Genomic DNA, 21,800 nt, shown 5'->3' on the forward strand with positions numbered 1-21,800 from the left:
AGTGCTAAGAAGTAAGTATTGACATTTTCATTTTGCAGATGAGAAGCATGAATTCTGGGACATCAGGTCTATGGGCCATCCAGGTCAGAACTCTCTTGACCTCGCCCTGCAAAGGGTCCTCCAAGGACCATGAGCCTAGGGGGAGGCGGGAACCAGGTCTGATTCAACTCTGTATGACCAGGTGCAGCACAATGTAGGGCTCAATATGAGTTGGAATATGACACCAAGAGGAACATCCCAAGTCCCCGAGAGTCAGGGGTCTGCGCCCTGGTGGGCAGTGGGGTCTGACAGCGACCACCTACCGAGGCTCCTCTTCTCGGCGTGGGGGGTCTGCAGCTGGATGGGACCCAGGACGACGTCCACCTTTTCCTGGTAGGAGCCCACATCCCTCTTGGACCTCACCACACAGCCTCGGTAGCAGCGGGAAGAGGAGTCATATGCTCTGCACACCACCATTTTACAATGCAGGTACACGGAGGGGAAGCGGTTCAGGAAGCGGAAGGCCCTGAACCGGAAGCGGGCAATGCGAGGAGACGGCGGGGAGTAGGGTCCGTAGGTGTCATCCCTCACGCATCTGGAAGAGAACAGTAGCCTCTTAGCTCTCACCAAGGCCCGATTCTTCCTTCACGACTCAGTTGTACCAGGTGAGGAGCTCCACAGCCTGTCCTCACTGCCCCTGCCTCCTGCCCACCTCACCTTCCTTCTGTCAGAACGTGTGGATCAGACACTCACTGCGGGGCCTGCAGACAAATCCTGGCAGCTCCGGCACCTCACCGCCATCCTTAGGCAGCAAAGCCTGCGAGGGCTTTCCCGATAGACAAGCAGGCCCCATACTGCACAGTGGGTTGAGGCCTAATCCCACAATGACCACATGCTCCATGCACCCGGGTAAACCAGATGAGTCAGGGAAGTAGCTGGAGTTTGGAGCCCAGGAGCGGGACCCAGAGACAGGGCAGAAAAGTAAATGACCTTCCCTTCTCTCTCCTGGTGTCAGGGCCAGGCAAGGTCTCATTCGGCTGCACTCTGAGTACAGTGCCCTGGCCCTCCCTCTCCCAGGGCCTCTCTCTCCTGACCCTCCTCAGCCTGCCTTGAGCCCCATGCAGCTGTACTTTCCACATTGGCCTGTGAACCCTCCAGGAGCCCCTACACCAATATCAACCCCCTCCTCATTCCCTTGGGCACCTCCTCTCAGCAGGGGTCAGAAGGAAAATAACCTAAGGATATGCTTACAGGAATTTTCCTAAGATATGGAAGAAGCAGCTCACACAAACTCAGTTATTATAGATTGGTGGGATTTTGAAGGGCATGGCAAAGAGAAGAGCCAGGAAAGCTGGCCCACTGGCCTAGGATGGCCATTTCTCATGGGTGGTGGATGTGGTCTCCAGGGCAGTCTGGCTCAGCCTGGGAACACGGCCAGGATCTGCTCCCCTCCTTCCGTCTTCTAGAGCCTCCTTCCTTCCTCAATAGGCAACCCAAATTCTCTCAAATACCAAGTTTTCTTTTTTTTTCTTTTCTTTTCACAGTAGCTCCCTTAGTGGCAAAGGAGGAAGCAAAAATAGCCAGAGGCTTGTTCAGAGGTGGGACACTTCGGAAAAAGTTCAGGGTCACTCAGAAGCCCCCAGGCAGTCATTGCATTTGCCATAAAACCCTGCCATTCAGGGCTCCACGCAGACCAGAATGCCACAGTGAAGCCACAGCCAAGGCTCCACCTCAGAATCACTCAAGATTTTGTAAATGTAACATACCCAAGCCCCACCAGGCCAAATTGAGAATTTATGGGTGGGGCCTCGGCAGGGTGTGTTTGGAGCCCCAGGTCATTCTAATGGACATCCAGGTGGATGATCTGGTTGATGGCCAGGTGTAGCCAATAAGTCCCTGTGCTCCAGGTATAGCCAGGATACATCTACCCCTGCACACACATCCCCGTCTTCCCAGCAAATTGCATTGTCATATAGAAATGGCAGGATTTAACCAGAAAGAATCCTTTGGCAAGGAAGAACTAAGGTCACCCACTCGTTTTCATTAATGTCAATCAATTCACACAAATTCAAAAGTCACCTTATGACTATTTGTACAAAGGGAATCTGGTTAAGCTTTCTCCCCTCCTCTCAGCCACCAAGGGGGCTGCTGTGAATTGAACTAACTGCATAGACTGTGAACAACGTGAGCCTCAACACCTGCTTACTGAATTGACATATGTTCACACTGTGCCTGGAAAGAGGTGCTATGTTTAGCATATCAAGAGGGTGTCGAATTGAATCTGCCCACCTCTAATTCCTAGTAGAACCCTTTACCCTATTGGTATAACTTCTCTTGGAAGGCAATGGCTACTGAAGTGTCCAGGTCTATATTGTAAGCCAAGAAGTGTGGTACACACCCATCAACAGAGACTTCAGAGGGGGCTGGAGTTGCACATCATGGTGTCATCATGAGTGCAGAAGAGTCAAACCCCACTTCACCCACATGCAGTCATCCAGGGAAGCTGGGCTATGGTAGAGCAGCCCAGCCTGCACACCCTCTTGCCCCAGCCTGACATCTCTGGCCTGACCTCTGCACCTCCTGAGCTCGACTGGAACCCGTGGACTCCCAGAGCTTCTATTCCCAGGCTGAAGGAGGGCAGCAGGACTCCTGCCATCTTCAGTGCACATTCCTGGTGGACCACCTGCCACACACTCTCTGTGCTCAGTGCCACATCCAATCTCTCTCATCCCATCCTCCCAACAGCCTTATGATGTGCGTGTCATTATCCCCACTTGACAGGCGAGCAACTGGTCCATAGAGCTGCTTTCACTGGCCCAGAATCATGCAACTGGCACGTGGCAGGGCTGGCATTTCAACCTTGGTCTGCTCCAAATCAATGCTTTTCCCACTATACTCAGGTCTTTTTAACCGTATGGCTGGAGTTCAGTCACCTAGAGTCTAATCCCGGTTTACAGCTAAGCTGCTGAGTGAACACTGCTGAGCTGTTCTATTCTCCAGACACCCATCTCCCCAGATGTTAACTGGAGATGATACATGGTCATCCTACCTGAAGAGAAATCAGGGATGTGATACAGAACACAGAGTAAAAGCACCTCAAAGGTAAAAGCTACAGGACGTTACTACATGTAGAAAGGGATCTAGTTAAGTTTGAAATACTGGGAACTGCAGTTCATCAAAATTTGCATTCTTCAAGCCTTTGGGGCTACTCATGTTTGAGTTATCAAGTAAAGGTTTAAGGCCATCACATAAAGACAGTCCTTACCCACTCCGGATTAGATCATAAGTCAAAGACGTGAAGTCATTGGAGTATGGTGATGCCACGCAGGTGTCCACAAACAAGGTGAGTGCAGCATCAGAATGGAGGATTTCAGCCTGAACGTACAAGTCCTGGTTCAGGTCCACGTAGTAAGGGTGGCTGGTCACAGGATACAAGAAAGAGGAGGAAGTATAAAAGGAAATGTTCACGTCAAAATTGCCATACTGGACTTTCTCGACCTGGATGGTGTCATTAGCAATGTACATGGTGTTGACCCAGGTGTTCTGAAGCATCCTGCAGCTGACATGAATACGGAGGTCCTTCCTCCTCTTGATGATGCCACCTGAGACAGCTGCTGTGAGGAAGTTGGAATAGTCGATGGTGTCATTGTCTGCCTAGGAGAGGCAGGCAAGAGAGCAGAGTCAGGCACATGTCACCTGCTAAGAGAATCCCATAGCTGATTTGGGTGTGAATGAGAGGGATGTGACTCAACAAGACTTCCACCCCTCCAAGAACCACTCAGAGATGGTCATGGCACGTGCCTATCCTTTGGCTATGAGCCAGCACAGGGCGCCAGAGCTCACACTCTGGGTCCAGGTCTGGGGAAGACCCACAGGAAGGGGTCCACGTTGTCCACCTGCTCTTAGCGTACATTTTCTGACTTTAAACTGTCTTTAAAAAAAATGTTTTTTTGCTTTATATTTCAGTGCCAACAGTTGTCACAATAAACCATATGACTTAAACCATATGACCACAATAAACCCTTTTATCAGGCCTCTGAGCCCAAGCCTGCACATATACATCCAGATGGCCTGAAGTAACTGAAGAATCACAAAACAAGTAAAAATGGCTGGTTCCTGCCTTAACTGATGACGTTACCTTGTGAAATTCCTTCTCCTGGCTCAGAAGCTCCCCTACTGACCACATTGTGACCTCCGCCCTGCCTGCCAGAGAACAACCCCCTTCAACTGTAATTTTCCACTACCTACTCAAATCCTATAAAATGGCCCCACCGCTATCTGCCTTTGCTGACTCTCTTTTCGGACTCAGCTCGCCTGCACCCAGGTGATTAAAAAGCTTTGTTGCTCACACAGAGCCTGTTTGGTGGTCTTTTCACACGGACGCGCATGACAGTATGACCCTTCTTACTCTTTCAAAGACGGTCTCAAGTGCTTTCCATTGAACCCTGTACATTAACATGATCATTTGCATGGACGTCACATTTGCCTATGGTGCCTACAATGGAGGTAAATTCTGAATCCACTCCAAATAATGAACGTGGAGTGCAGATTTATTTCTTGGTCAGAAGAAGCAGTTCTAATTTTAGATTAAAATTCACTATCACAGGCCAGCCTGGTGGAGCTGTGGGAAGCTCCAGCCATGGATGGCACAGCCCTACTTCTGTGTCCTAGACTCGCAGCTCATGGCCATATGGTCCTGGGCAAATGGCTTACCTTCTGCAAGCCTCCATTGCCTCATAATTAAGTGGGAATAAAGTTGTCCTGAGAATTTTAAAAGTTATATAGCACACTTAGTTCAGTGTCTGATATCTGTATGAGCTGTTAATAATACTATATCAACTCTTAGGCTCAGGACCAGGGGCACTGGGGTTGCAAAGATGAACAAAACATTGGCCCTGCCCCTGAGGCACTCAGTGTGATAGGCAATATGGTTATTTAAAGAAATAGAGGAGGCCAGGAGCAGTGGTTCACGCCTGTAATCCCAGCATTTGGGAGGCCAAGGCAGGAGGATCACTTGAGCTCAGGAGATCGAGATCAGCCTGGGACACATAGCAAGATCCCACATCTACAGAAAAATTTTTTTTAATTAGCTGAGTGTGCTGGTGCATGCCTATAGTCCCAGCTACTCTGGAGGCTGAGGCTGGAAGATCACTTAAGCCCAGGAGTTCAAGTCTTCTGTGAGCTATGATGCACCCCTGCCTGGGCATCCAGCCTGGGCAACAGAATGAGAACCTGTCATTTAAAAATTAAAATAAAATAAAAATAAATAAATGAGTGGAGGAATAAGAATGTGGCATGTGCTGTGCATGATCAGCCAAGTTAGAAGAAACGGGGCTGACAGAGCTGTCTGGCTGCTCCAAACGGGTGTGAATGAGTGTGATGGGGTGTGAATGGGTGTGAATGAGTGTGATCGGGTGTGAATGGGTGTGAATGGGTGTGAACGGGTGTGAATGGGTGTGAAGGATCCTCAGCGGGGCCGCTCAGGCAGTCTCCAGGCTGCACATTTGGCATAGGAACAATGGTCACCTTCAGTGGACTGACTTCCACTGACCAAACACAGCAAGCCAGAACCCAACACAATTAAGGCCAGGCCTTCACTGGGGGAGTATGACAAGGACTAATCACAGCATCTGCCACTTGTAAGGTGACTAACTGTCCTCATTTGCCTGGGAGTGAGGGGTTTCCTGGAACGCGAGACTTTCTATGCTAAAATCTGCCAAGTCCCAGGCAAATCACAGAAATCTGTGGTAGGGGCTGTTGAAAACTTCAGTATAATCATAGTTGCAGCCACCTTCAAGCCTGTAGAGAAGGGACACACCATTTTGGCTTCACTTTCACCCCAAATTGGATGCAGGGGGCCATCTTAGATGGTGATAGCTCAACAAATGGTAGCTGCAGAGGCCAATTGACTGTGGAGCTAATGAAGCTGAAGCTTTTGGGCCCCCTCTTCCCCGCCTAGTGCAATGTGCAGGCCTCCTCCAAGGCCTAGCAATGTGTTTGCACAGCCATACGTTTTTGCAAAGTATATAAAAGTTCATAGATATTGCATTCTTTGACTTATGACGCCCCTGCCCATCTCAACACCTGCCCCTCACCCCCGACCCTAACTGTATAAGCTTCGGGCCCTGCAAAATCTGGAGCTGCTCCAGGAGCTGCTGTTGTTACTGCTGATGGGAGTGGCGGCCTGCCAGAAGCCCTCTCTGCTGGACACCGCTGGAGATACTCTGCCTGCTCAGCTTCCTTCCTCCTATTTCGAAGTGGGCTGCAGCCATATCATAGCACCAAAGGTTTTTTATCTTCCTTTATTCCAATTATGTCCTGATTATGCCAAAATCATAATTTCTTCATCCCCAGAATTCAAGAAGCACAGGACATACCACTATAAGAAAGCCTGTGCACTGGGAAATGGAATGGGAAGCCCCGGGCTTACCTGCTTGAAGGTGCCGCAGCCTGAGTAGGGAATTGTGAATATCACCAGGCTCGGCGTTATCTGGGGCCGACACTCGTAGTATCCGTTCCAGGTGGAAATGACAAAGTCACTGGCAGAAAAGCCCAGGGATTGGAGGTAGCTCCTGCTCACGCTGGCTCGCATGTGATTTGGCAGACAGAGCAGGTCTGACAGACAAGGACAGATAAGGTATTCAGCCACCGCCCCGGACTCCACAAGTCCTACAGGGCCAGAGGCTCTTCCACTTAAAAAGTGCACAGACCAGGATGGCTGACAGGGAGGGTCAGCACTTAGGATGTGGGCATAGACCTCACTGCAATCCCCCAAGGACCCTAGGGTCAAGTCAGCCCCACCCTTACGAAAGCCCAAGGAGAGCACGTGGACTCAGGATTTCTCTGATGGAGAATTGGAGGCAGGATTTTTAAATAAGTGGAATGTTTGGCCAAGTTACCATTTATCTATAAAGTAACTGTATGGTCAAATTGTGGGAATACCATGAAACAAGGTCTTTTAGCCATGAAGCAAGTCAATCTTTAATCCTGACTGCATAAGAGACCCTGGATGTCACCTTGCCTGGCCCTTGGCCAATCTACACATCAGTCCATACAACAACTCAAATCATGGCCATACAGACTCTGCTGGAAGTGACTGAGTGACCTTATCTCAGCCACTTCCAGCCACCCAGCTCAGTCCATCTTCAGATAGAAACCAAATGTGTTAGGTCTCAGGCCATGGCCACAGTGTCCCACACTCTGAGAAGGTCACAAGGTTTCAAGCCAAGAGGTCACTTCTGCCTTTGGCACTGACTCATCACTCTCCACTAAGAGCAACATCTGGGACCCTCTACTTAGTCTCTGCTGACCACAGTAAGACCAATTGTCACCCGTCAGCCAGTTCTAGCCCTGACTTGCCAGAGTCCCGAGGCCCACTGCTCCTGGCCCCTTTCAGCTGAAAATCAAGCCCTGGTGACCTGAAAGGGTTTCTTCATTTCTTATTTCACAACCACAGGACAGTTGAGCCACAGATGCTCTCAGGATGTCCCCAGTTCCAACAGAGCATTTCCACAAGGGGACTTACTGGTGCTGTCATTGGAAGGACTGGAGTAGTACTCAGCCCGGAACCCTTTCCTCGTGATGCTGTGGTCACTGATGAAGCGAACGGACATGAAGTTGGAGGAAGAAATGAAGGAGCCTCTGGCCCCATCACAAACTCGAGCAATGAGAGGGGAACTGTGGTAGGGGCCATCGAAAACTTCAATATAATCATAGTTGCAGCCACCTTCAAGCCTGCAGAGAGAGGACACACCATTTGGCTTCATTTCCTCCCAGAATTTGATGCACGGGGTCAGATCTCAGGGTGGGGTCACACCTCTGTGCCAGAAACTCTGACAAAGTTCATCAATGAAAGTCATAGGTCTCCTTGGCTGGGCGCAGTAGCTCACACTTATAATCCCAGCACTTTGGGAGGCCAAGGCAGGTGGATCATCTGAGGTCATAAGTTCGAGACCAGCCTGGCCAACGTGGTGAAACCCTGTCTCTACTAAAAATACAAAAATTAGCCGGGCGTGGTGGCACAAGCCTGTAGGGTGAGGGAGGCTACTCAGGAGGCTGAGGCAGGAAAATCACTTGAACCAAGGAGGCAGAGGTTGCAGTGAGCCGAGATTGTGCCACTGCACTCCAGTTTGGGTGATAGAGTGAGGCCCTGTCTCAAAAAAATAAAAAGAAAAATAAAAATTGAAAAAGAAGAAAGTCATAAGTCTCCTTAAATCAAGAGAGTCTCATCTTCCCTCAACCTCCATGCCTGGGTCTTAGTCCTGCCCTCTGCGGTCAAACGTGAAATCTATAGCCCCTCACCTGTCAGCCCTTTACATCAGGAAGGGAAGGGCTCGCATCCTGATTTAGACCATTTTTCTTCCATCGAAAAGTCCCTAGTGCCCCCACAGAATAAAATCAATATGCATGAATTCATAGTGAGAGAAATAATTGAATAAATAAATATTGGGCAAGTCAAATAATCTCTCTAAAGCTTTTCCTATCTACAAAGGCAAAGGAATCTGATCCATGCACGCTGAAGAGGGCTATGGTGAAGCTCAAATAAAACAACATACAGAAAAGGGCTTTGTAAAATGTCACAAATGGTGATGGTCATTGCTATCAAGATGCTGGTAAAAGAACCAGTCCCATAGGACTGCAACAGCTTTAAGTGCAATCTTTGTATTGTAATGACAAAGAGAATAAAATTATGTATCTTTTGCAAAATCCCAAATGAATTACTAAAGCAAAGACTCCAAAGCCCACTGCAAACAGAATTCAAAAGGGAAAACTGTTTTGTTCAACAGTGGCTGTTAGAGAAGAAATTAGTGTAGCCCCTTGTTCAGGACACTAGAAAACACTGGTGCCTCTTCACAGTCAGCTGGGCCACCCACCTCCTTGGATAAATCATATATTAATGTGCTTTTGACATCAGGCATGGTGGCTCACACCTGTAATCCCAGCACTTTGGGAGGCCAAGGTGGGAGGATCACCTGAGGTCAGGAGTTGAAGACCAGCCTGGCCAACACGGTGAAACCCCGTCTCTAATAAAAATACAAAAATTAGCCAGGCGTTGTGGCGTGTGCCTGTAAGCCCAGCTACTTGAGAGGCTGAGGTAGGAGAATCGCTTGAACCCGGGAGGCAGAGGTTGCAGTGAGTCGAGACCGTGCCACAACACTCCAACCTCGGTGACAGAGCGAGACGCTGTGTCAAAAAAAAAAAAAAAAGAGAGAAAGAAAAAGAAAGGAAGGAAGGAAGGAAGGAAGGGAGGAAGAAAGAAAAGAAAGCAAGAAAGCAAGAAAAGCAAGAAAAGCAAGAAAGCAAGAAAGCAAGCAAGCAAGCAAGAAAGAAAAGTGCTTTTAGTAATGTCCCCTCTGCTTAAAACAATGATTTCTACTTATGATTGGATGCAGAGAAGATACCCTACCCTCTGCAGCAGGAATTCCTCCGTCTCTGCCCAACCCCTGGTGAACTCACATGAAGAAAGAAGAGGGTGGAGAAAAAGGGCTCCACAAAACAGACACAATTGTTCTTTTCGTTTTGTTTTGTTTTGTTTTCCTGAGACAGGGTCTCATTTTATTCCACAAGCTGGAGTGCACTGGCGCTATCATAGTTCACCACAACCTTCAACTCCCAAGGCTCTGGCGATTCTCCCACCTCAGCCTCCTGAGTAGCTGGGACTACAGGTGCAGGCCACCACGCCTAGCTAATTTTTGTACTTTTTTGTAGAGATGGGGGTCTCCCTATGTTGCTCAGGCTGGTCTTGAACTCCTGGGTTCAGGTGATCCTCCTGCCTCGGCCTCCCAAAGTGTTGGGATTACAAGCCTGAGGCACCTTACCTGGCCAGTGTGGTTGTTAATAGGATTATTTGTGCTATTATTGCCCCTAAGTCTATCATTACTGCTTAACAACCATCTTTTCCATTGGACAACATTTTGTAAATATTTTCACATCTCTCTCCCTCTCTCTCCTCTGTCTTTCTCATGACCTTCCCAGTAACCAATAAGGTGAGGAAAGCAGGTATTTTATTCCCCTCTTTTGACTGAGGCTCAGGAAAGCTGAGTGACTTCCTGTGGTCACACAGCAAATTGGTGGCAGACCTAGGACTTGAAACCAGAGCTTTTGTCCACTCCAAGGCTCTTGTGCCCCCTCCCCAACTCTCCACGGGATGCCTCTGGGCTAGGTCAAAAATGGCTCCCAGCAAACATCTCTCCTGACGTTCTAAGTACCATTTATTCCCTCTTGAAAGGTCTGTGAGGCCCTAAGGCATTCTTCTTGGTGCACACTTACTGGACATCTCTGAAGATGACAGTCACACGGTAGTTTTCTTGCACCTCAATGTCCCACACACACTTGGCATTGTTTGGATAGTTCCCGGGATAGAATGGGCTGGAAAAGCGCCCTGATGGTTGGGATAGGAAGCCTCCACAGGAATAATTTGCTGTCAGGACAAAAAGTGGGAATGTCGGTGACCCCCAGAGCACACTGCACAGTCACCTGGGGACTATTTTAAATTTAAATTACTTTGAATTTTTTAAAAATAATTCCCAAGACAGAAACCACGTAAGAGCAAGAGGTGGCCTAGATCTGGACCGTCCACTGAGGGCTGGCGGGGCACTCTTGCAGGGAGACCACTTTGGAGGAAGCCATCTCCTCCCCAGCCCCATTGTCACTGAGGAAATGGGAAGGGGAATTTCCAGGCCACTCTGCCACAGACTTGTCAGGGAGCTCAGAACTTACTGTTTGGACGGGTGATGTCGGGAAAAGGAGCTGTTGACAAAAAGAAAAGATGAGGATCAGTTTTCTGGCATCCCTGACACAGTTGTCAACTGCTCGTGAGCTGTGCAGATGCTGTGCCAAGCCTGAGTCCACAGGGAGGAGCTGGACACAGGCCTTGCCCTTGGGGAGCTCACTTGCCCTTGGGGAGGTCTGGAGGAGAGCGAATCCCAGCAGAGTGGGAAGAGGCTGAGATTGACCAAAGCGTGGGGAAGGAGAGGAGCCCGGAAGTCTGGCCCCTGCCCCAGATAGAGTGGTGAAAAAAGGGCAGTAATTAGGGGGCAGGCAAAGAGGTAGAAATGGGGTGTCCCAGGCAGAGGAACAGCAGGTGCAACTGCACCCAGGTGGAAGAGATTTGGGAACCTCTGTGTAGATGGAGCAGGCAGAGGATGGGGAGAGGGCACTAAGCATAGGGAGCAGATCACAGGGAGCCCTGGCAGTCATGCTGTGCTGAGGAGGGGGGTCATCACCAGAAGACCCTGAGGAATCACTTGAAGGGGCTGCACAGTGGAGAATGGATGGGAGGGGACAGGCCTGAAGCTGCTGCTGTGGGAGGCCAGGAGGGGATGACAAAGCAAGCGGGGGGGCAGGGCGGGGGGCGGCGGGTTGGAGAGGTGCCAGGGCCGTGCTGGGAACACTCAGAGCAGCTCAGGGGCAGGCAGGGAGGAGCTCAGCGATGCAGTGGGCCCAATTTGGCCAACACTGGTCAGGGTCTGGTGTCTGTGAGGACAGTCAAATCTGACAGGTGGCGGCCTCGCCTCAGGACTGACTGGAGATCCTAATCTTAGGTGGGTCAGGCCACTGAAGCGCAGAGAGGGGCACACCATCCTGATGGCCAGCAGGGGAGGGGACAGGGGCTGTAGAGGATGGCACCACAGACGAACTCCTTGGAGAGTGAGCAACATGCCCTGCACAGTCCAGGCAGCAGCAATGGAGAGACCTGGAGACCAGGGAAGTGGAATGGAAATTGGGGGGACTTACCAGGTGTCGATAGCTGGTTTCCTGAAAGGGAATAGAAGAAAAGCATCGGTCACAGACGTGTGGCTCGGAGGAGGGGCCAGAATGTGGCAGAGATACACTTACATGGCTCATAACCTGACCTCCCTCGCCGAGGGCCCCCAGGTCCACCCAGCAATTGCTGTTGAGAAGCCTTCCTAGCTTCCCCAGATGCTCCCTAAGTCCCGTCATACTTGTGGTCATCAGGATTACAGCTGAGATCATAACACCCATCACCCTCTCCTTGACCATGATTGTTCTAAAATCATCCCAACTGTCACCAGTAGCAAGTACTATCACAGCCACCCTGACTCAACAGTCAAGGAAACCGAAGCATAAAGAAGTTAAATCATTGCTGGAGGTCCTTTAGTCAGATGCGTATTCAGCATAATGGCCCTGGGTCCAGAAACTGGCCAAAGATAAAGCAGCCCCCTGCATGCTCTTCTGGAGTGCGCAGGCCACGAGGACACAATGACCAGCTCCTGCCTGGGCCACAGACACCATCAGCCACTGGCCTTAAGCTCTCCCTTTATAGCAGGTTACAAGTGAAATGGGCCTTCCGTGGCATTGGGCCATACCTGAGCAGATGACACCAGCATCTTCACGGTGTTGACAGTTGTGGGAGAACCAGCCTCGGTTCCGGCACTGCCAGAGAGTGGATTCCGTCCCTGAGCATTCTACATCATCCAGGGTGATGGGGCCAGAGCCAGAGCCAAAGTAGGCATTTCCAAGGGCTGAAACTGCACGTCCACACCCTAGCTGTCTGCAGACCACCTCAGCTTCCTGAATGGTCCAGGAGTCATCACAAACTGTCCCCCAGGTGCCACCATGGTAAATTTCTACACGCCCGGCACATAGACCATAGGATGAATTCAAATTGACCAACCTCAAGGCGGCATCTGAAAGACACATTAACTGAGAGATCATGGCCATGTCCCACAACAAATGTCCCACAACAAATGTCCCACAACAAACCTCAAAGGCCAAGCATCCCACAGGCCTTTCCCCACCTCCAAAGTCACCAAATAGAAATGTGGAAAAGCTGGGGTGGAGGTATTGGACCACTCCATGCAGAGCTAAAAGGGGCTCTAGAGATTGCCAAGCTCAGATCCCCTCACCTCCAGATGGAGAGGGGTGGCTCTGCAAGGTGAGTCACCAGGTCCCCGGAGAGTTGGTAGCAGACCCAAGGCAAGAAGGTGTGACCCCCAGTCTGCACCCTTTGCTGCCTTCCCAAGGGCCTGCCCCTCCTTGAGGCTCACACAGTCTGCGCCAAGAGAAGGAGAATGGGCAATGCATCACTGAGGCCCTTCTTTGATTTCCTTGGGGAACCATGGTGCCCCCAAAGAGGCAGCTGGGTAAATCCACCAAGCCTCGTAGGCATGGTCTAGTGTGCACTTACCGCTTGGGAAGGAGTTATACCAAGCCAAGAACCCGGTGTTTTGGAAACTGACGTCACTTCGAAAGTGAATGGTCATTCGGTTGTAAGAAGATGTAAATATTTGCCTGGTATCATTACAGATTTTCCCCAGCAGGAGACTGCTATTCAGTGATCCATCAAAGATTTCAACATAATCAAAACTGCAGTTATGGTGTGCCTCCAACCTGTATGGAGAAAATGTATTCAAGTCAACATTGAAATTCCTATTGCCCCTCCATTTTATAAATAGTTTCCACTTCACGAGTGATGCCATTGAATACAGGTTTTTCTTCTAGCTCTTCCTCAATTAAGTCAAAGGACATCAGTGTTCCCTGATGCTTTATGGTAGGAATCAAAGCCACCAAAAGCTTGTCCATGGCACACGAGAGTGAAAAGCATCCCAGCCCAGGACACAGTCTAAACCAGTGGATGTGCTGCAGAGGGACTCTCCCTTCACCAGATGACCAGGCATTACTTACTGCAGATTACTGAAGCCCAGGTTTATGCGATAACCAGAATTCACTTCTATTTCCCAAACACACTTAGCATTGTTGGGGTAGTATGCAGGGTAGGATGGGCTGGAGAATGTCCCACTGGCACTGAATAAAAAGCCACCACAATTTGAAGAGGGTCCTAGAGAGGAGAGAGGGGATATCTCCTTTGTACCAGATCTTCAGGTATTTTATGACAAGCAATCATCTGCGTAAGTATCATCCAGTTTCATCTTCTGCACTTTATAACATGACTTAACTTTCCCTGTAAACAAGTCCCCTCTCTTGGGCTTGGTTCTGGGTGGCCCAACATTAGAAGTTTTGATTCGAGTCCCTGTTTTCCCTGTTGGGCCTCGACAGCAACCCTCTGGGAGGAGGTGATCCAAGCTTCAGAGGGAGCTTGTGTCACCTCTAGCAAAAATGCCAAGAAAGCAACAAAGTGACTGCTATCATTGTTCAATCAGCTACAGAAAGGGATGTGGGATAGTCCTGGCTGAACACAGCGCTGACCCGTGGAGAGCACTCCATAACAGTGTGTTCCCTAGCATCTTCCATGAGCACAGGACTCTGCCAATTCACAAGTAGCACAGCGTTGGCTTAGGAGCAGGGTTTCTGCAACAAGAAGCCTGGGTTTGCATCTTGGCTTTGCCTGTATCAGCTCCATGATCTGGAGCCAGTTACTTAACCTCTCTGCCTCCGTTTCCTCATCAGAAAAATGAGAGTGGTAATGGCATCTGCTTCATCAGACTCTTACGGGTATTAAATAAGATATGTATATATGAACATTTATACATAAACATGAGATATGTTTCTATGTCTATATAAACTCTTAGAGAGTGCCAGGCACATAAGCACCCAGCAATATTAGCTATTGTTATTTATCAGAAAGGGATAAATACTAAACCATCAAACATTTTGTTGGTTTAACTTTTTAAAAACATGTGCACACTGAGTGATAGAAATTAAAATGTTTTCTTTTTTTTTCTTTTTTATAACTCTTTATTTACTTTTTCTAAGGGGATAAGTCCATGGTTTTTAGCATACTCAGAGCTCTGAAATCACCACAGTCGATTTTGGATTATTTTTTATCACCCCAAAAAGAAACCTCGTACCCATTAGCAACCACTCCCAGTTTCTTCTCAACACTCTCCATTCCTGGCACCCACTAATCTACTTTTTTTTTTTTTTTTTTTTTTTTTTTTGAGATGGAGTCTCGCTCTGTCTCCCAGGCTGGAGTGCAGTGGAGCAATCTCGGCTCACTGCAAGCTCCGCCTCCCGGGTTCACGCCATTCTCCTGCCTCAGCCTATCCGAGTAGCTGGGACTACAGGCGCCCACCACCACGCCCGGCTAATTTTTTGTATTTTTAGTAGAGACGGGGTTTCACCATGGTCTCGATCTCCTGACCTCGTGATCCGCCCGCCTCAGCCTCCCAAAGTGCTGGGATTACAAGCGTGAGCTACTTTTCTGTCTCTATAGATTTGCCTATTGTTGACATTTCATATAAAACAAATTGTACAATATGGTAGTCTTTTTTGACTGACTTAATGTGTTTTCAAAGTTCATCATGTTGTAGCATAAATCAATATTAAATTATTTTTTTTTCTTTTTGAGATGGAGTTTCAGTCTTGTCACCCAGGCTGGAGTGCAATGGCACAATCTCAGCTTACTGCAACCTCCACTTCCCAGGTTCAAACGATTCTCCTGCCCCAGCTTCCCAAGTAGCGGGGATTACAGCCGCCCACCACCACACCCAGCTAATTTTTGTATTTTTATTAGAGACAGGGTTTCACCACGTTGGCCAGGCTGGTCTCGAAGCCCTGACCTCAGCTGATCCACCCATTTTGGCCTCCCAAAGTGCTGGGAGTACAGGTGTGAGCCACTGTGCCCGGCCACTATTAAATTCATTTTTATTGCCAAATAATACTCTACTGCATGGACGTATCATATTTGTTTCTCGATTCACTATGATGGAGATTTGCATCGCGTTCACATTTGGCTACTATGAATAAAGCTGTCCTGAACATTCACATACAAGTTTCTGTGTGGACATATGTTTTCATTTCTCCTGGGTATATGCCTAGGAATGCAAGTGGTGGGTCATATGGTGACTCCAGGTCTAACCTTTTGAGGAGCCACCAAACTGCTTCTCAAAGTGGCTGTACCATTTTACATTCCCTGCAGCCGTGCATAAGGTTTCCAATTTCTCCACATCCTCATCAACACTTGCTATTATCTGGCTTTTTGACTACAGCCCACCTACTGGGTGTTTCATTTGCATGTCCCTGACGGCTAATGACACTGAGCATCTTTCCAATGCCTTCTCTGCCATCTGTGAATCTTCCGTAGAGAAATATCTTTCAGGTCTTTTGCTCATTGTTCAGTTGGGTTATTTGACTTTTTATCATTGACCACAAGAGTCACTTACATATCCTAGGTACAAGTCCCTTATGAGATAGAAATACGTTCTCTCATTTGGTGGGAAGACAGTGCTTCTTGAAGATCATGTGGCCTGCCCTCCCATTCTATTTCTACACTGGGAAATAATTAAGGATAAAGTCAAACTTTCAGAGACAAGGATACGAGTTACATATTTCTAAACATTAAATATAAATGGTTATAAAATATGCTATTGTATATAGTCACTTAACATTATAAAATATAATTGGAAACAATGTTTTTGCCCCACAATTAGTAACCATTTAACTAAATGATGGTATATCTATACAGTGGAAAATCATGTAGTCATTAAAACTTCTTCTATACAAATAATTTCAATGCTATAAAAATGTTAATTTTAAGGTCATGAAAAAAGTATTATATACACTTAAATGAAAATGATGGGTTATACAATGGGATATAAAGCATGCCATACTGTGTGTGTGTGTGTATACGGTGTATGGAATGTATGCCAAAATGCCAACAGTAATTATGTATTTATTCATTAATTTATCCATTCATTCATTCACTCATTTATTCTTTCAATAAACAGTTCTTGAAAGGCAGACACAATGCTAGATAATAAGGATACATTATGAAAAAGGCAGACATGGCCCCTGCCTTCAGGAAATGCAGTTTGGCAGAAAAGATAAACATGATCTTTTGCAAGTATATTTCCAATTAGCTAATTCTCAAGATGAAAATCTTTCTGCAGCCTCCCTACCTTTAGGATAAAGATAGTAGTCTTAACCCACTCACAAGGCCCTGAATGATCTGGCCTCACCCAACAGATTTCCTGCAGTCCCTCCTTGCCCCCACCCCACCCTCCTTCAAAGAGCCAAGCTCCTTCCCACCCTAGGGCCTTCGAAGCATTCCTTCTGGTTAGAAGACACTTCAGCAAATGAACCTGCTCCTCTATTAACTCCCAGCTTAAATGTCACTTCCATAAGGAACTTCCCCTAACTCCCCAATCAAGGAAGATCTCTACTAATACTTCCTCTTTGCACACTGAACTTTTCCTTGGAAACAGTTGTCACAACTGTACTTTTCTAGTTGGTTGTGTATTAAATAATACTGTGAGCTCTGAGGAAGAAGATCAGTTTGTCTCTTACATCATTCTATAATTTTACAACCATTCTTGATGGTAGTTTGACCATACACACAGCAAGATCTTAAAATACCTAACACAGTAAAAGTTAATATGCATGAAGTGCATTCTATGTACCAGGCACTACAATGATGTTGACTTTGGTCCAGTAAACCCAGTTATGTCCTACAGGAAAAATTAGTGAGGTATGCAAAAAAATTGTCTATAAAAATATTATTCATCACAAAATCATTTACAGTAGTGAAGAAATACAAACAAATATCTAGCATCTGAGGATCTATCAAATAATTCATGGCATATCTGTATAATAGAATGCAATACAGGCACTTAAAATGATTGTGAGAAAAGATTTAATGACACAGAAAAGTAGCCCTATTATTTTTTAAAAGCAATGAAAATCTATTGAAACATAGCCATATAGTGAAATAAAAATGACATGGAAAAGCATAATTTGTAGTAAAATTATCCATTTACTATTTGTCTCTTTGCTTCCTCCTAAAGCTTTGGAGATACCCCCAAAATAAAAGCCTTTAAGTCTATTATTTTAAGAATACTTATCTCATTGATTCAAATGAAGAGGTGAAGGGTGTAGTGGGACAGGCCAGGGCTATGTGCAGATTGAGGAAGGCTGGGGTGGGGCAGAGCATTCGCTCATGGATAGCCAAGCTTGGGTATAAGAAATGTATGACCTATGGTTCAGGTAGAAACTGTGATACTTACTTGCAGTGGTTGTAATTGTTGGATGCCACCAATCTAGAAAAAAAATGAAGCTGTTTAGGATTTTACTAGATAATTTTTCCATTCCATAGTCATTTGTTTGACTGACAAAGTTAAATCATTTTCCTTAGTACAGGACTTCTCAGAGCCTTGACCATTCCAGTTTACACTGTTCATGGCCAGCAAGGTCTAGAGTATGTAACACCTCCCAACATATTTGGCCCAGGATATTTTCACTGTGGCACAAAAACACTTTGGGGATGGCTCCCTCAAAGGGAAAGAATTCTTTATTTGACAAATACGTGCAGAAGTATTACTTGGCTATGTTTCTAAAATGAAGGTCCTAATTTCCCATGGGTTAATTTAGACAGTTATTTTCATCTGAAATGATGGAGGACCAAAGCCTCCTTCCACAGCAGCATCTCTGCCAGCACTTAGCACTATCAGTAGGCAATAGCAGGAGGCCACAGGGGCCCTCCGCGGTGAGCCGGACATGACAGTGATGGCAGTGGGAACTCAGCTCGTCACCCTAACAAAGGTCAGAGTCCTCAGAGAGAAATTACCCGCCAGGGGGAGGCTACCCTACTCCTCCTACTTCTGGAAACAAGAGAGGGTGGAATTCCCAAGAGAAATATTGCTGGGCTGGGGTGTAGCAGACTCACCTGTCGTAGTAGAATTTATTTGGGTGGCTGCAAGGAAAGGAAGAAAACATGAGTCAGTCCCAGTGCCCAGGATGATGAGCGAGAGAAATGCTGAGTGCCTGTCCCAATCTTGTCACTTAGAAATGCTCCCCAAGAGTCATCCAGGAGTGGAATAGTAGATATAAACCTTAATGGTTAGTCTCAAAAAAATATATTGGAAGAATTCATTCTTACAGCCTGAAAGTAGATTCAACCCTTGTTTGCTATAGGAACCTACATAAGAAAGAAGCTAGTGCCTACCCATAAAATTCAAAGACACCAACAACATTTGCTGAGGTTATTGCCCTGTTGAGGTATCAGAGAAATGGGCCATCTTGAAGAGAAGCTCAGGCTGGGAGGAGGCCAGTGCAAAGAGAAGCCTTGTCATGGAGAAAACCACACACTAAAATAGAGGCCCAAGGTCTTGGAGGCCCATCTGAACAGATGACACAGCGTCTTCACTATGCTGACAGCTGTGGGAGAGCCAGCCATTGTGGGGGCAGCTCCACAGTCAGGACTCATTCCCTGAGCAGCACACATCATCCAGGATAATGGGTCCTGAGCCCTGATCAAACCAGGCATTTCCTGGGGCTGCCATGGCCCAGCCACAGCCCAGCTGCCTGCAGACCACATTGGCGTCATTGGTGTCCCAGCTGCCATCACATACAGTGCCCCAGGAACTTTGGTACAGGACCTCCACCCAGCCCTGACACTAGTCACCTCCATTCACCAGCCTCAGAGCCAAACCAGAACTGGATTCTAGAAAAGACAGGTAAATTAACTCTCTCCTGTATCTCCTAAAGGAAGAGCATCTGAGGTCAGAGTGAAGTTCAGAATTCTTCCAGAAGGCCAAGGTTTCTGGGTCTCCAGTTAATGTTCTCCAGCAGCATAGACATTGACGGAAGCCTGTTCTTCATCATGTTATCCTTAAGGGTTGTTTTCTAGAACCCTTGGGTGTGGACCGAGCTGTGCATGTTCCCCGATGGAGTCATCCCGGTGCCCAGCAATTCAAGTGCTGAGCCAGGCCTTCAGATTCAGAGGTTAAAGTGCAGGAGCCATCATCATGGATGTGCATGGACCACTGGGCTCAAGCGCCTCTGCAGCAGGATGCAACCGAGACCAGCTCACAGCTTCCTGTCAAGGTGAAGCCTAGGACCTGGTTCTTGGGAGATTCCACCTCTCTACCTCTGGCTGACTCACTCTGCTCACAGGGACCACTCCATCAGGCCCAAGGCTTGTTCCTGAGTCACTTTCAAACCCACAGCTTGCCTTCAATCCGAAACAAAACATGGACCCACTGAATACCATGAGCTACAGGGACAGTGGGCAGAAGCAACTATGAGGACACTTAGTTGTGCATATCTAGAGGTGCCTATGCCTGAGAATGGAGGAAAAATGGCAGAGTTAGTCCTCCATGAAGGAATATTACATGCTAGACACAACACTGGGCCAGGCATCCTGATCCCTCTGTGTACCTGAACCCTGTCCTGTAAGCCTGGGAGCTGGGCTAAGATACTGACATTAGTCTGGTTCCGCTGGCCTTCAGCTTAGTATCTATAAAATGAAGCCCCTGTTCTCCCAAGAATATATACAAAGGGCCCACCAACACATGAAGAGATGCTCAACATCATTAGTCATCAGGCAAATGCAAATCAAAACACCATGAAATACCACCTTACACCCACTAGGATGGCCATGATGAAAAAGACATCATAAAAAGTTTTGGTGAGGATATGGAGGAATCAGAATTCTCAGGCATTGCTGGGGGGAATGCAAATTGGTGCAGTGGCTGTGGCAACTGTTCAGTGTTTCCACAATAAATTAAACATAATTACCCTATTACCCAGCAATCCCACTCCTAGGTATATATCTCCCAAAATTGGAAACACAAATGCAAACAAAAAATTGTACACTAATGCACATAGCAGCCTTATTCACAACAGCCAAAAGATGGAAGCAACCCAAATGTCCATAAGCTGATAAATGGATAGACAAAAGATGGCGTAGCCATACAATGGAATATTAGTTGGCAATTAAAAGTAATGGAGTTCTGACACATGCTAAAACATGAATGAACCTTGAAAACATTATGTTAAGTGAATGAAGCCAGACAGAAAAGGCTATGATTCCATTCATAGAAAATGACTAGAGTTCTTAGTAAAATCTGTACACAGAGACAGAAAGCAGATTAGTGGTTGCCAGGGGCTGAAGGAAAGAGGAATGGATTATTAATGGTTAAGGGGTAAGAGCTTTCAGCTGGGGATGATGAAAAAGTCCTGGAACTAGATAGGGATGATGGTAATGAACATGGACAACAGCCAGGGAGAGGGAAGTTTCCATCTCGGGATAGAGGGCTAACGTCAACCAGCAAAGAGCAGAGTATCAAAGGAAAGGAAGGGTCCAACTGAGGGACTGCTATCTCTGTCACAAACATCCTGCCTGTTTTTTATTCTAATAGAAACAGTCATTCCTATTTTAAAATGTAGCATCCTACAAGGTTCAAGTAGAGCCTAATGCCCCCATCCTTCCCATAGCCCCAAGGGAACACAAAGATGGGTATAGAACTCTGGCTGAGCTGTCAGAACTAATAGAGATGGTTTGTAAGAAAGCACCTGTTTACAAGCAGGTCAATCACAGTCCTCCCAGGCCTTGTCAGCCAGAGGTACTGGGACAGACTGAGTCCTTCTCCTGGTGGGATATAGACTTGGGGCTGCCCACTGCTGTCTTTCAGCCATATGCGAAAAGCAAGTTGATAGTGAAGCCCACACAGATAAAAGAGTAGATGTAAGCAAAGCATGGGGAAAAAAGACTTGGAACTTCTGGAACCAGCTATACCTGAAGCTCCAGATCCACCACTAAACATTCTGGATACCTGAGCCAATGAATTCCTTTCTAGCTTAAGAGTGTTTGAGTTGAGTTCCTGCCATGTGCAAACAAAAGCATCTCTAATAATAGATCCTCTTTAAAGATCATTTGACAACTGGTAGATAAGGGAACCTTCCACACTGAATGAGGTAGGGAGTGGCCAGAGGCTTCAAGCAAGACCCAGGAGTTTCACCCAGACCTGCTGAATGCCAGTGCTTTGGATGGACTCAAAGATTTTCCTTATAAGGGGTCCAAGCAGATTCTGGCCACCATTTCCAGCTCCAAGGAGATTAACTCTGTGTCTGGATGTGATGTCCAAGTTGAACCAAAACCAACCCTTTCCCTTGCAGGTTTA

General features: G+C 47.2%; 1 protein-coding gene across 1 annotated transcript in view; it reads right to left on the reverse strand.

Annotated features, from left to right (window-relative positions):
- Window positions 1-298: 298 nt before the first annotated feature.
- DMBT1 (deleted in malignant brain tumors 1) overlaps window positions 299-21,800 on the reverse strand; it is a 62,394-nt gene continuing 40,892 nt past the window's right edge. Inside the window, 13 exon segments of the mRNA XM_030804176.1 lie at window positions 299-330; window positions 333-574; window positions 3,245-3,633; window positions 6,410-6,594; window positions 7,505-7,713; window positions 10,249-10,399; window positions 10,699-10,728; window positions 11,716-11,736; window positions 12,309-12,629; window positions 13,130-13,332; window positions 13,627-13,780; window positions 17,904-17,936; window positions 18,563-18,589. Of these exon segments, the coding sequence (XP_030660036.1) occupies window positions 299-330; window positions 333-574; window positions 3,245-3,633; window positions 6,410-6,594; window positions 7,505-7,713; window positions 10,249-10,399; window positions 10,699-10,728; window positions 11,716-11,736; window positions 12,309-12,629; window positions 13,130-13,332; window positions 13,627-13,780; window positions 17,904-17,936; window positions 18,563-18,589 (1,997 nt within the window).

This window comes from Nomascus leucogenys, chromosome 3 (genome assembly GCF_006542625.1).
Source record: "Nomascus leucogenys isolate Asia chromosome 3, Asia_NLE_v1, whole genome shotgun sequence".
Lineage (NCBI taxonomy): Eukaryota > Metazoa > Chordata > Mammalia > Primates > Hylobatidae > Nomascus > Nomascus leucogenys.